This window comes from Triplophysa dalaica, chromosome 5 (assembly GCF_015846415.1).
Source record: "Triplophysa dalaica isolate WHDGS20190420 chromosome 5, ASM1584641v1, whole genome shotgun sequence".
Lineage (NCBI taxonomy): Eukaryota > Metazoa > Chordata > Actinopteri > Cypriniformes > Nemacheilidae > Triplophysa > Triplophysa dalaica.
Window position 1 is genome coordinate 2,278,707 of NC_079546.1, and position 13,277 is coordinate 2,291,983.

At 37.9% G+C, this 13,277-nt stretch overlaps 1 protein-coding gene across 1 annotated transcript; it reads left to right on the forward strand.

Moving 5' to 3' along the window:
- Positions 1 to 1,444: 1,444 nt before the first annotated feature.
- Positions 1,445 to 11,415, forward strand: LOC130421216 (deleted in malignant brain tumors 1 protein-like). The gene is made up of 13 exons (XM_056748997.1): positions 1,445 to 1,854; positions 1,886 to 2,220; positions 2,389 to 2,697; positions 2,776 to 3,039; positions 3,180 to 3,479; positions 4,360 to 4,599; positions 4,693 to 4,992; positions 9,017 to 9,055; positions 9,292 to 9,651; positions 9,710 to 10,048; positions 10,114 to 10,422; positions 10,672 to 10,977; positions 11,075 to 11,415. Exons 1-13 carry the CDS (start codon positions 1,445 to 1,447, stop codon positions 11,413 to 11,415), a joined length of 3,852 nt encoding a protein of 1,283 aa, XP_056604975.1.
- The last annotated feature ends 1,862 nt before the right edge of the window (positions 11,416 to 13,277 follow it).

Genomic DNA, 13,277 nt, shown 5'->3' on the forward strand with positions numbered 1-13,277 from the left:
TACAATTGCATGCATTCTATACATGTATACATTAAAAGACCCTCTTTTTTAGAACTTAGATCAATTTTTACACCACCAAACAAAATATTATCGATAAAAAAAGGATGTTGCTGGAGGCCGCAGTGCATAGAATCTTAAACACATGCAAACCATCATGCAGGAAAAGGACGTTCATATGATATGTCACTAATTTGTTTACAGGGAGCTCAGTCACGTACACACAATTAGTAACGTAGCCTCAATGTATGGAAGCCTGGTGACCCTAGTTACCTGAGTGATATGAATTCTCTTTTAGGATTTTTTCTCCTCTTTTTTTGAGTTTTACCAACAACACCGTTGAGCTGTATACTGTGGGGTTTGTGTTTTTCATGTCAGTGTACATTTACAGCACTTTCTGTCATGCTTTATGCATGCGAACATTATTGGCATGATGTTTTTTTAGGGTATTTATGTAAATATAAACAAATGCCAAGCCCAGCATTATTTAAATTTAACATTTTCCATGTCTTTTGAATTGCAAATTTTAATCTCATTAAGGAAGTTGAAACCGGCCTACTAAATACTATTGGCAATAGAATAAATAACTTGTGGCTTTTGCTCACAGACTTATTGAGTATTGCGAGATAAACAAAGCAGAAAAAATCCATCTTGCTCTTGTAACCTGAGAAGCTTTACATTTAGAAAACCGATGTCATCAAATTCAGGCTTTATAGCAACGTAACCACTATCATTTGATTTAAATGGTCTATAACTACTTTAGGCTCAGTGTTGAACTGTAAATCCTGTAGCAGACATGATTCCAATGGAATGTATAGCATGAATGCCATATAAATCGTCACTGTAAACATGTGCCAAATGCCTAAATGTAAATGTAAAGATTAACGCTGAGTCATTTAGGGGGAGGAACGGAGTGAACAGGTGATCCAGATCCAAATAAACCACCTGGACGTCTCCTTAACTGTATCAGATGCTGAAGACAAAGAAAGTTGGAGACAAGTGGAATTTTAAAAGGTTCACAATGTCTAATAATTATTATTAATTTTTTGTTTTATTTTGACTATGATTGTTTTTCTGGTGTGGCTATTTTGATTCAATACGCAAACATACATTTCAGTTATTTTATGAATTCTGCTTGACGACAAAAGTAAATGGGATGTCAAGGGTAATTGTGTTCTCTGTTATTTTTTCTAATAGTTTGGTTTCAAAAAGAAACTTCTTTATTTTGTTTATTCAACCGATAAAATTAACCATTTGTAATTTCTTTTCAGGAACATGTTTTATTTCTTGTGGCTCATTCTTCTGTTGGGTAAGAAGAAACAGCTTTTTATATATTTGTTTTATTTTAAATCTCCCTTTATAATAAACCGTGTTAAGCGCCTCATATTGAATTTTTCAATCTATCAGCATCTGAATTGGTCTATAAAAATGGATGTATTTAGTATCCATGATGATCTATGACTGTATGTGCCATACAGATTTTAGAAACGGAGCACTTGGCCAGTCTCTTGTGAGGTTGGTAAACGGTCCCAACTCCTGTGCTGGACGAGTGGAGGTTTATTATAATGGAATTTGGGGAACTGTGTGTGACGATTACTGGGATCTAAAAGATGCTGCAGTGGTGTGTAAAGAACTGGGCTGTGGAAATGCTAAAGAGGCGAAGATGGTTGCTTATTTTGGACAAGGTTCAGGACAAATATGGATGGATGATGTCAACTGTTTTGGCAGCGAGTCCTCACTGATAAACTGTGAAAGGGCGAGTTGGGGAGTTCACAACTGTCTGCATGGTGAAGACGCCGGAGTCATTTGTGAAGGTAAATGCCTCCTAAACACAAATTGCTTAATTGTACCGACGATATTGTCATAAAATGCTAAGCATTTCTAATACCCGATCTTGTTTGTTGGTAACATCAGCCTTTATTAGGTTGGTGAACGGTTTTAACTTCTATTCTGGACGAGTGGAGATTTATTATAATGGTCAGTGGGGAACGCTGTGTGATAATGGCTGGGATCTGTCGGATGCTGCGGTGGTTTGTAGAGAACTGGGCTGTGGTGATGTTGTAGAGGTGAAAAGTGGTGCTTATTTTGGTCAAGGTTCTGGAAAAATATGGATGGATGCTGCACAGTGCAATGGGAGTGAGGCTTCACTCTTGAGCTGTTCATCAACAAAGTGGGACATTCAAAACTGTGACCATTCAAAAGATGCTGGAGTTGTCTGTACATGTGAGCTTAAAATCTTTTTCAAGTTCTATCATGTAATTTTCCTTTGCGAAGATGCATAAAGATTTTTGAGAAAAATTATTTTATTGCGTTGCACAATAAACATACATAGCAACATGCATTTTTAAAACAACATTTTAAGCATTTTAATAACATCCTTTTTTATTTTAGCTTCGGTCAGGCTGGTGAACGGACCCGACTCTTGTTCTGGACGAGTGGAGGTTTATCATAAGGGCGTTTGGGGAACCGTGTGTTCAGATGACTGGGACTCTACTGATGCTGCAGTGGTGTGTAAAGAACTGGGATGTCCATCCAACGCTGAAGCCAAAACATTGGCCTATTTCGGACCTGGTTTGGAATCAATATCGATGGACGATGTTCAGTGTACAGGGACTGAGTTGATGCTAACTCAGTGCAGGTCAAGTGGATGGGGAATACACAACTGTGCCCATGAAAATGATGCTGGAGTCATCTGTCGAGGTAGGATGGAGGCTCGCATTATTTTGCTTCCTCATTACTTTCATTACTTTACTAAATGCTTTGTCCATTTTGCTTTAGATATTAGACTGGTAAATGGAGCTAACCAGTGTTCTGGAAGAGTGGAGGTTTTGCATGATGGTCAGTGGGGAACGGTCTGTGATGAAGGCTGGGATTTATCAGACACTGAAGTCGTGTGTGAGAATTTGGGATGTGGAACTCCTGTAGAAGCAAAGATTGGAGCATTCTTTGGACAGGGTTCTGGACCCGTGTGGCTGGAAGATGTTAATTGTTACGGGAACGAGTCAACCGTTAAAGACTGTCCATCCAGTGAATTCCATACAAGTACGTGCATCCACGAACGAGATGCGGGAGTCATCTGTCAAGGTGATGGTTTATCACTAAAGATCTCATTTTTATACAATTCAGTGCCTTAAAGGGCTAATGCTGTGTGTGTTAACTTTGTTAAACCAAAATTTATACAGAAGTAATGCTGGTGAATGGGACCGGTCCATGTGATGGAAGACTTCAGGTGCATTATAATGGTCAATGGGGTGCTGTGTGTCACACTGGTTGGGGTCTGGAAGATGCTACAATTTTGTGTCGAGAGCTTGGCTGTGGTGAAATCGTGAAAACCACCTCCTTTGTGGGTCCATTTGATGAGCCGATTTGGATGGATAATCTTGAATGTAGAGGAACTGAGGTGAAATTGCAGAGCTGTCCGTTGACCAGAGGGGGCGTGCGCAGTTGTGGGGACGGACTTTACGCAGGAGTTGTCTGCAACAGTAAGATCCTTTTTAAACTTCCTCGTTGAGTCGCAGCTATTGCAGAATATGTTTTATAAATGAGGCTTTTAAGTATCTTGCTATTTTTAAAACCCAAAAAGTCCCACATCAGTTTTGTCTGCAGACATGCTGAATGCTTACTTTAAAATGCGCTGGCTTTGTTCGTCACCTTTACAGATTTGAATGTATTTTTTAATCTTAAAGCACTCATTTACACAGTTTGCTACCTTTAAGCAATGTTTAAACTTTATACGTTACTTCTGTGCATTGAACAGCCGCGGAAAAAAACTAGAGATCATTCAAAATTTGCATTTCTTAATGTCAATCAAAAAACAAACCTCAGGAGTGACATAATCATCCAACAAATAGACCCATGAAACTGTGATAAAGGTTGTCCCATAAACAATTTACTTGTTAACTTAATTAACTTTTCCTAAATACGTCTACAAAAATGACTGTTGTATTGCTTAAAAGTGAATGTGAAAATATACAGATACAGAGCATCTCTTCAGTTATGTTAACTTGTTTTCTTTTTTATGCAAAATAATTGAAAATGGAAACAATATTTTTATTTGAAATATGAGAGGAATATTTTCAGTAGTTTACAGAATGAAACAAAAATAATAATTTTACATAAACACATAATAGTAAATTCAAAAGAACTGAAAATAATTTGGAATGGTGTCTTAATTTTGTCCGTGGCTGCACACTACAGAAAATGTACAAACCTATACATTTTATTTTAGTCTAGGACTAGTCTCAACCCATAAAATGTGGTCACATTGATACTGTTATTTAACACCCACAGCTTTATGAGACCAAGCATCCATAACAGAGAGCTTGTGAACATCTACTCATGGTTTTGTTCACTCTCATTTAGATGTGAGACTGGTGAATGGAGACAACGTGTGTTCTGGGAGAGTGGAGGTTTTACATAATGATGAGTGGGGAACGATCTGTGATGCTGGATGGGATTTAAAAGATGCCAAATTGATGTGTAAAAACTTGGGTTGTGGGACTCCTGAAGCAGCAAAAACCGGAGCTTATTTCGGTCCGGGTTCAGGAACCGTGTTGGAGGATCTGAGTTGTTCTGGGCATGATGTAGGAATCATCTGCCGAGGTTAGTCGAAATCATTGATTATGATTAATGCTCTCATGAGAAAACAATATAATGGCCTACAAAAGCTCATACTGTATGTGATCCAAATATCAGATATGAAGCTGGTGGATGGGACGAGTCCGTGTAACGGCAGACTTCAGGTTCTCCATAAGGGGCAATGGGGGTCTGTTTGTAACACTGGATGGGGTCAGGAAGAAGCGACAGTTTTGTGTCGCGAGCTGGACTGTGGTGAAGCTGAACAGACTATGTCATATGTGGGTCCATTTGCTGGGTCAATATGGATGGATAATCTTGAGTGTACTGAAAATGAGTTGTCGCTGTGGAACTGTCCGTTTACCGGATCTGGCGTAAGCAGTTGTCCAGACGGACTTTACGCAGGAGTTGTGTGCAACCGTAAGATTCAATGTGGATTTGAGTTTTATATTCAAACTGTATTTAAAAAAAAGTTGAATAATATGCTATATGGATCAAATTTTCAATCAATGCTTTTACATGAAACCATTCTTGCTATAATATTTTCATGTTTATTGACACAGATCTTGTGAAAAGAGCCGTGGTACGGATTTTGATAACAGCTCAGAGTGATGTCGATTTAAATGACCCGAATATTAAGAAGAAACTTATGGACAAGGTGAGGTAACATTAATTTTAATGTGCAGTGTAAAACTTCCTATAGTTTTGCAGCTGGTTTGCCAGTTACGTACTTTAGATTTAATTGAAAATTTATCATAAACATAAACTTTCTTATTTCTTATATTTTCTTTCATAAATAAGATTAAACATCTAATATGGAGGACTAGACCTGCAAGAAATATTTTTTACTACAAAAAGCCAAAAATGCTTTGGAAGAAAATAGTTATTTTAGTTTAGTTTAATCAAACTGAAAACAGCACTAAAGTTTTAAGTAGTAATTAAATATGCAGTTAGTTACTTGCAAACCTGCTGCAAAACTACATCAAGTTTTTATAGTGTGCAAAGTATAAAGTATAATATTTACAATATTTGTGTGGTATATAGGGGAGAGCAGAAACAGCTGTAAACTCCTTAACATGAAAAGTAAAAAAACTTTCACAAATAAATACATTTAAGAAATTGTTACCGTTTTGTTCAGCATGTATGCTGTATTCTCAAATGTCTCTACAGGTGGTTACTCTTTTAATCATTATGTCTTTCTCTTGCTTCTTTTACTGCACTGTCATCTAGTGGCTGTTTCTAAAATACAGGCAACCAGTAGATATTATTAGGTTTCTTTGTGACAATGATGTATTTTTCCATGTCCAACTATGAAGATTTCAACGAGGAGGGATTCACATCTTATTAAAGCTGTCAGTGTCCAGAGAAGAGTAGCTTAATGTCTGACCTGCATGTAACCCACAGGAAGATCCATCAACCCTGACCTTGTGGGACAATGCGTCGTTTTAGGGCATGTCCAAACTGCTTCCAGTGAAAGCAAAGAGCGTGCAATAGAAAAGCGGAATGAAGTCTAAAACAATATGTGTAGTTTTGTAGGCCAAAGCCTAGATACAAGTTAGCATTTTACCACGTCCAGTTCCCTAATTTACATTTCTTTTTTCAGTAATGGGTTTTTTGTTTAATGCCTGAAATAATATTTTCACAATTTATGCTAGTCTTTGTGTGTTGATTCAGTTTCAATTCATAAAATTTTACAGATAAGCCAAGCGGTTGAAAGTAAAGGGAATTATTTGGTTGACTGGAAAACACAGCAAGATAGGAGGGTGTTCCACCTAAAGAGTACAACTACAGGTATGTTCCTTTCTCTTGAAACATTATTCATCTAGAAAGAGGGACACAAGGCAATGATTAAGTTAATGGATGAACATTGACTCTCTTATAAAGATACAAATAAGATACTTGACACACTTATAAAGATTTCTTATCTTCAGAAATATTTACTTTTTGCTGTAATAAATATAAAGTACATACATATATATTACTGATCTAGTATTACAATTTGAATACATTTTGTTTTCACAGGTGCTTTTTGAATGCAAGTCAGAAACATACAACTATTTATTGAATTTTTTGTGACAAAAATGTTGTAATTGTTTTTAAAATGTATCAAAGGATATAAAAACACAGAATTATTTATTGTATTGTGATGGTGATCTTTTTATGTTCACCTTTGCTTCACTGTCTCAGCTTTAATAATCGAATATTAAAGATCACATCATTTTTCTTATTGATCTAATAATAATCATATTGAACCTGCATTTTTGTGGTAGTTAAATCATGCTTCATGTATAACAGAACTTAGAATCAGAAAGTTTACATTTGGGTTGCAACTATTAATGATGAAGTAAGAATCCAGTGGGATGTAAAATGTTAAAGCATAAAACTAATTCATTAAAAAAAATTGTGATTGAATTATATGTAGCGTAACGTAATACCATGGGTTGCTGTAATGCCCTTGACATGTTTGGCATGGCATTCAATTAAAGAGAAAGAAGTTCATACTTTCATGTGTCAGTGTGTTTATTTGGGCTTCCAAACATTTTTTATTTTTCAAACCACTCAGCAAGGTTTCATTTTTAAGTTCGGGTCTGGTATCATTTTAAAGACAAACCTGTCACAGTAAACACGATTGTTTGAGTTCAAGCTTTCTGAGCTTTGGCTTTTAGACTTTTGACTTGTCTTGTATATTTTTTACCTGCCAATTTAGGATATCATGTGTAGAATTTGTATTTCTAAGGTTGTCAGGGTATACATGCAGGACTTTTAAACTTATGCAAACTTATGTTTAAATAACGCTGCTGGCATGAGGTTTTTAAGTTTGTTCATGTAAATATACACAAATGTTTAGTCTTGCATTCCTAAAATTTGACATTTTTTCCATGGGCTTTGAATTGCAAATTTTCTCACAGGCCGGGGTGGTTTTTGACCCGCCAAATATGGTCTTCTGGACTTAAATAAATACAGACAGACTGTAGTTTTGCCCACAGCTTTATGAATGAGTTTCCCTGCTTTGAACCTTGACCCATTTAAAATGTTGTCTATGATGTGCCATTAAATCAATTATGAGGCATACGTTTGGCTTTGAACACAAAATGATGAATCCAGAAAACACAGATGCAAACTTATGTCAGAATTAGGTCATTGGTGAAATTGCTATACCTAAAGTAATTACAGAGTCATATAAACCGAAGTACAACTTCAGATTTTCCAGTGAAGTTGTACTACCCTAATAACCTACCCTAAGGAATAACCTGGAATAACCTACCCTAAAAGGATAGAGAATAAACTTAAGGAATTCAAGAGATATAAACATATCTATGCTTCGTCAATCATTTTGTTTGGAAGGAGAAAATATCATCGGACTTGGTTGAGACCAACTAGAACATTTGGCGAATGGTCCAATGACCGAGTCGGAGTGCAAATACCAAGAGCAGTTTGAGTCGTCCGAGACTACAGAAAAATGTCTGGAGTCCGGACTCAAGTACTACAGCACTGTGTGAAACATACATCTAGACAAAAACATGTGAAAGATAAACATCTTAGATTGTAGTCAATTAATCATTAATTTAAAATTTCATGGAGAGTATTTTTTCTAGTTATGGACTGAAAGTGTGTGCATGCTGATAAACTATCTCTTATTAATATTCTGTTAAATGTATAAATGTAAATAGTAACGTTGTCTGCTGAGTCCTTTTTACATTTACATATAGTCATTTAGCAGACGCTTTTATCGACTTACAGGTGGTGTAGGCAATAGAAGCAATTGGGACAGCATAAGTAAAACAAAAAAAGAGGACTGGTCTCATATAACCTAACACCGTATACAGAACCATTCATTCATATATATATATTTTTTTTATAAAAGATTAGAGAAGAAAATAGAGTTAGAACAGATCAGTCAGATGTTGACGGAAGAGATGTGTTTTCAGACGTTTCTTAAAGATGGCTACAGAATCTGCAGATCTTGTAGCAGCAGGCAGATCATTCCACATAGGTGGAACAAATACCTTTTTGAGATGGCACCACAAGACTCTGTTCGTTAGAGGAGGAGCAGAGAGAGCAGGTGTTTCTTAGTCCAAAGAAAACATATTGACCTCTCCTTGACTCACACAAAGGACAGAGAAGGTGCAGAACTGGACTGAGATATTTTACGAGGTGTAAGGTTGGTGAATGGCTTTATTTTACTGTCATTTCATAGAATTATCACCGATGTAGTATTTTGTTTGCCTTAAATGCTTTTAACTCGTTCTGTAATTTCCCCTTTAATAAATTTATATGTTGCATAATTTAGTAACTAATGCACAATTTTGTAATAAATGTAAAAGTGATGACTGTATTTTGTTTTTGCGGCAGAAAGTTACTGCTAAACCTCAAAAGAACAATATAAATGATGATTCAAATGTGTCAGACAAATTATTTAAATTGATTTGATTTTTTTCTGCAGACATCATGTTATTGTCCTTGTGCCTGGTTATCTTGCTTGGTAAGAAGAAACATGCCGTTTGTTTATAAATTGTGTTGAGCATCTGGTCACTACGCTTGTATTAAATGATTGGAAACACAATTTGTCAATGAAAACGTACACCGCACTTGACATGTCTTGTAAATACACAAAGATTTTGGATGTCATAATTTCTACTCTTTGTATTATTATGTACTAAATTTATTCCATTCTTTGAATCATATTTATCTAATTGTGTGTTTGATATGTACGCGCAGATTTTGGAAAAGGACCTCCAGTCGAAGCTTCTGTGAGGTTGGTGAACGGTCCCAACTCCTGTGCTGGACGAGTGGAGGTTTATTATAATGGAATTTGGGGAACTGTGTGTGATGGTGGCTGGGGTCTATCAGATGCTGCAGTGGTGTGTAGACAACTGGGCTGTGGACCTGCCATAGAAGTGAATGTGCTTGCTTATTTTGGACAAGGTTCAGGGCAAATATGGATGGATGATGTTGCTTGTGGTGGCAGTGAGTCCACACTGCTAAACTGTGGACACCCGGGTTGGGGAACACACAACTGTGGACACGGTGAAGACGCTGGAGTCACTTGTCTAGGTAAACAGGAGCTAAATACTGAATGTACACACTGAATGTAACCATTGAGCATTTCTAATCTCTGACCCATTTTTAGAACTAGCATCGATCTCCATAAGGATGGTGAACGGTGACGAGCCTTTTTCAGGACGAGTGGAGATGAATTTACAGGGTCAGTGGGGAACGGTGTGTGATAATGGCTGGGATCTGTTGGATGCTGCGGTGGTGTGTAGAGAACTGGACTTTCCAATGGCCGTAGAAGCGAAGCTTGGTGCCTATTTTGGGCAAGGTTCTGGAAAAGTATGGATGGATGCGGCACAATGTTCTGGTGCCGAGGCTTCATTGGTGAGCTGTTCATCCACGAGATGGGACATAACGAGCTGTAGCCACGAGAAAGATGCTGGAGTCGTCTGTGCACGTGAGCTAAAAGTCCTCATTGCATGTTGTTCACCCAAAAACAGAAATTAAACAAAAGCATACTTCATTCTTTCCTGTATTTATGTTTAGCTGCGGTCAGGCTGGTGAACGGTCCCGACTCATGTTCTGGACGAGTGGAGGTTTATCACAACGGTGTATGGGGAACCGTGTGTTCAAATGACTGGAGTTACAGTGACGCTTTTGTGGTGTGTAAAGAACTGGGATGTCCAACCGGTGCTGAAGCTGTCAAATACTCTTACTTTGGATCTGGTTCGGGGAATGTATGGATGGCTAATGTTCTGTGTTCAAGAAGTGAATCCACACTTAAGAACTGTGCGTTTTCTGGATGGGGATTAAACAACTGTGATCACACGGCTGATGCTGGAGTCATCTGTCGAGGTGAGGGGATAGAAAGTTTTTCTTTTATGTTTTGCTTTAGATACTTGTAAATGCATACAAGAGTAGTGTGGCAGAAAGCATTTAAGCAAGTGATTAATATTGGTACACCAGTCTCTCCAAATGTCTGTATATAAATATGTAAAGTATTTGGACCTGTCTTGTCTGTATTAAGGATTATGTAAAAGAATTTATACAAGAAATTGCAAGAATGACACAATCACATCTCCTCATGGTTTTGTCCGTTCTTAGATGTAAGACTGGCAGATGGACCTAATTCGTGTGCTGGAAGAGTAGAGATCATGCATAATGGAGAGTGGGGAACCGTGTGTGATGATGCCTGGGATGTATCAGACGCTACAGTGGTGTGTGAAGAGATGGGTTGTGGGACTCCTGCAGCAGTAAGGACCGGGGCTTATTATGGTGAGGGGGAGGAGTTTGTGTGGATGGAAGATGTGAGCTGTGCTGGAAATGAGTCAACAGTGAAACAGTGTCCATCACAGGAGTTTGGAACAGCCAACTGCAGCCATACACAAGATGCTGGAGTCTCCTGTAGAAGTAGGTTGAAGTCGTTGTTTATAACTAAAGATCTCATAAAAATACGGCGCAACGCCTGAAAGAGCTTATGCTGTATGATGAAACTTATTTTCTGCAGATGAAAAGCTGGTGGGAGGTTCTGGTCCATGTGATGGCAGAGTTCAGGTGCTTTACGATGGTGTGTGGGGTGCTGTGTGTCACACAAGCTGGGGTCTGGAAGAGGCTACGGTTTTGTGTCGAGAGCTGGGCTGTGGGAAACTTATACAGGCAACCTCATATTCAGGTCCAGTGTATGATTACAAATGGATGGATAATCTTCAATGTACAGGAACTGAGGAGTCAGTGCGGCAATGCCCGTTTTCCGGATGGGGCGTGAGCAGTTGTGGGAACGGACTTTACGCAGGAGCCGTTTGCAACAGTAAGATCATTTCTGAAACGTCTTCGCTAAGTCACACCTGACCTTAATTAAAGATGACATTTTATTTTAATGTCTGTTATATTTCAATATTTAAACTGAGAATCCATGCAGTATTAGGGATGTAACAATATCTGTATGATAATACCTTGGTATAACTTCCACGGTATTTATAGCTCTTTTTAAAATGACAAATGATTATTTGGAAACATGCCACAAGCATCTTCTATTCTTAATCCGCTGATCATTGCTGTTGCTTAGAGGTATGAGGTATAGCATGAGATGGGTAAAATGACCGAAAAATCGCACCGGATGGACCTTGACAAAGGCAGCATCTATTATTTTTTTAACCTTCCCTATGTTAGGCCCTGAAGACCTATCGCTTAAAACAGTCATGTGACCACATATTGAGACAATTTTGCTATCGCGATGGATAATATTGTTACATCCCTATGCAGTATATAACCACAGAAGTCTGGGGTAAGACCCCAATGTGCCATAGTTCAAACGCACAAAAGACGGGCTGAAATCTCAAAATCTCCTGAAAACATGATGGAGAAAAGGCGAAACATTGACCTCTACAATGCCGTCTCAAGAGGAGAACCAATATGCAGACAGTTTAAAAAACAATTCCATGTTCTTTGAATAGCAAAATTTCTCGCTCTTTGACTGCGTTTCTAAATCCGACCCATCAAAATTTGATCCCACACACATAATTTATATTCCTGCTCTTTTGACCTCTATTCATTTTGTTATTCTCCTTTAGGTGTTAAACTGGTGAATGGAACTAGCCAGTGTTCAGGAAGAGTTGAGGTCTTATATTATGGTCAGTGGGGAACAGTGTGTAGTGATGGCTGGGATTTAACAGATGCTGCAGTCGTGTGTAAAACCGTGGGATGTGGGCCTCCTGTAGAAGTAAAGACCGGAGCTTTCTTTGGACAAGGTCAAGGACCTGTGTGGCTGGATGACTTGAGATGTACTGGGACTGAGTCATCAGTAAAAAACTGTCCATCAAAGGCATTAGGAACAAGCAACTGCATCCGTAAAAATATTGCTGGAGTCATCTGTCAACGTGAGCTAAAAATCCTTGAATTATTCTTACATGTCGTTCACCTGAAACATTTAGTGTGTCATTTTTATTTGTTCTAATCTATATCATTCTAAACCTGTCTGCTAACACAAAAGAAGAATCTTCATGCAAATCTTACATTGACAGTAATGTATGACTTGATTTTTGGTTGTCAATCGCAGAAAATACAATAAAAATTCTGGGTTTTTACAACCCATCGTTGGGTCAAATATGGACAAACCCAACAGTTAGGTCAAAATAAATGGGCTAAAATCGTTTAAAGCAACCAAGAATTTTTTGTTTGAAACAACCCAACTTGGGGAAATTTATAACCCAACGACTGAGTCTGTACTATTCTGACCCAATGTTTGGATGTAGTAACCCATCATTTTTTAGAGGGATCTCGTTCACCTTCACATATTTTAACAATGCCGCATGGTTTGTCATTGTATGGAGAAGAGTTGCATAAAGTTTTTTTTTTGTGTTTTACCGATAAAATAACAACATTTTGGAAACAACATGGTGAATAAATATGACATTTTAAAAACGTTTCATAATTTTTTTGTCCTTTATTGATGTTTAGCTGCAGTCAGGCTGGTGAACGGCCCCGACTCTTGTTCTGGACGAGTGGAGGTTTATCATAATGGCGTATGGGGAACCGTGTGTTCAGATCTCTGGGATGTTCTTGATGCTACAGTGGTGTGTAAAGAATTGGGATGTCCAACAAATTTTGAAGCAGTCAAATATTCCTACTTTGGATCGGGTACGGGAAATATATGGATGGACGACGTTCGGTGTACAGGGACTGAGTCATCACTAAGGGACTGCACGTTTAAT